This window comes from Chaetura pelagica, unplaced genomic scaffold (assembly GCF_000747805.2).
Source record: "Chaetura pelagica isolate M959 unplaced genomic scaffold, ChaPel_1.0 C10878557, whole genome shotgun sequence".
Lineage (NCBI taxonomy): Eukaryota > Metazoa > Chordata > Aves > Apodiformes > Apodidae > Chaetura > Chaetura pelagica.
In genome coordinates, this window is record NW_009960237.1 from 1 (window position 1) to 367 (window position 367).

At 61.6% G+C, this 367-nt stretch overlaps 1 protein-coding gene across 1 annotated transcript; it reads left to right on the forward strand.

Annotated features, from left to right (window-relative positions):
* Positions 1 to 123: 123 nt before the first annotated feature.
* On the forward strand, positions 124 to 360 carry LOC104395921 (gap junction delta-2 protein-like; the record flags this gene model as incomplete). Its single annotated transcript, XM_010005673.1, has 1 exon — positions 124 to 360. A coding segment is annotated over one exon (237 nt), but the record flags the coding sequence as incomplete, so codon positions are not given.
* Between the last annotated feature and the right edge of the window lie 7 nt (positions 361 to 367).

Consider the following 367-nt stretch of genomic DNA (forward strand, 5'->3'; position numbering starts at 1 on the left):
AGGTAGGACCCACATGTCCAGGTAGGACCCAAGTCTCCAGGTAGGACCCACATGTCTGGGTCCAGGTAGGACCCACACGTCCAGGCTGGGGGGGTGTCTCACCTCTCCCCCCCCTTTGAGCAGGATCCTGCTGACCGTGGTGGTGATTTTCCGCATCCTGATCGTGGCCATCGTGGGCGAGACGGTGTACGAGGACGAGCAGACCATGTTCATGTGCAACACGCTGCAGCCGGGCTGCAACCAGGCCTGCTACGACAAGGCCTTCCCCATCTCCCACATCCGCTACTGGGTCTTCCAGATCATCCTGGTCTGCACCCCCAGCCTCTGCTTCATCACGTACTCGGTGCACCAGTCGGCCAAGCAGCGC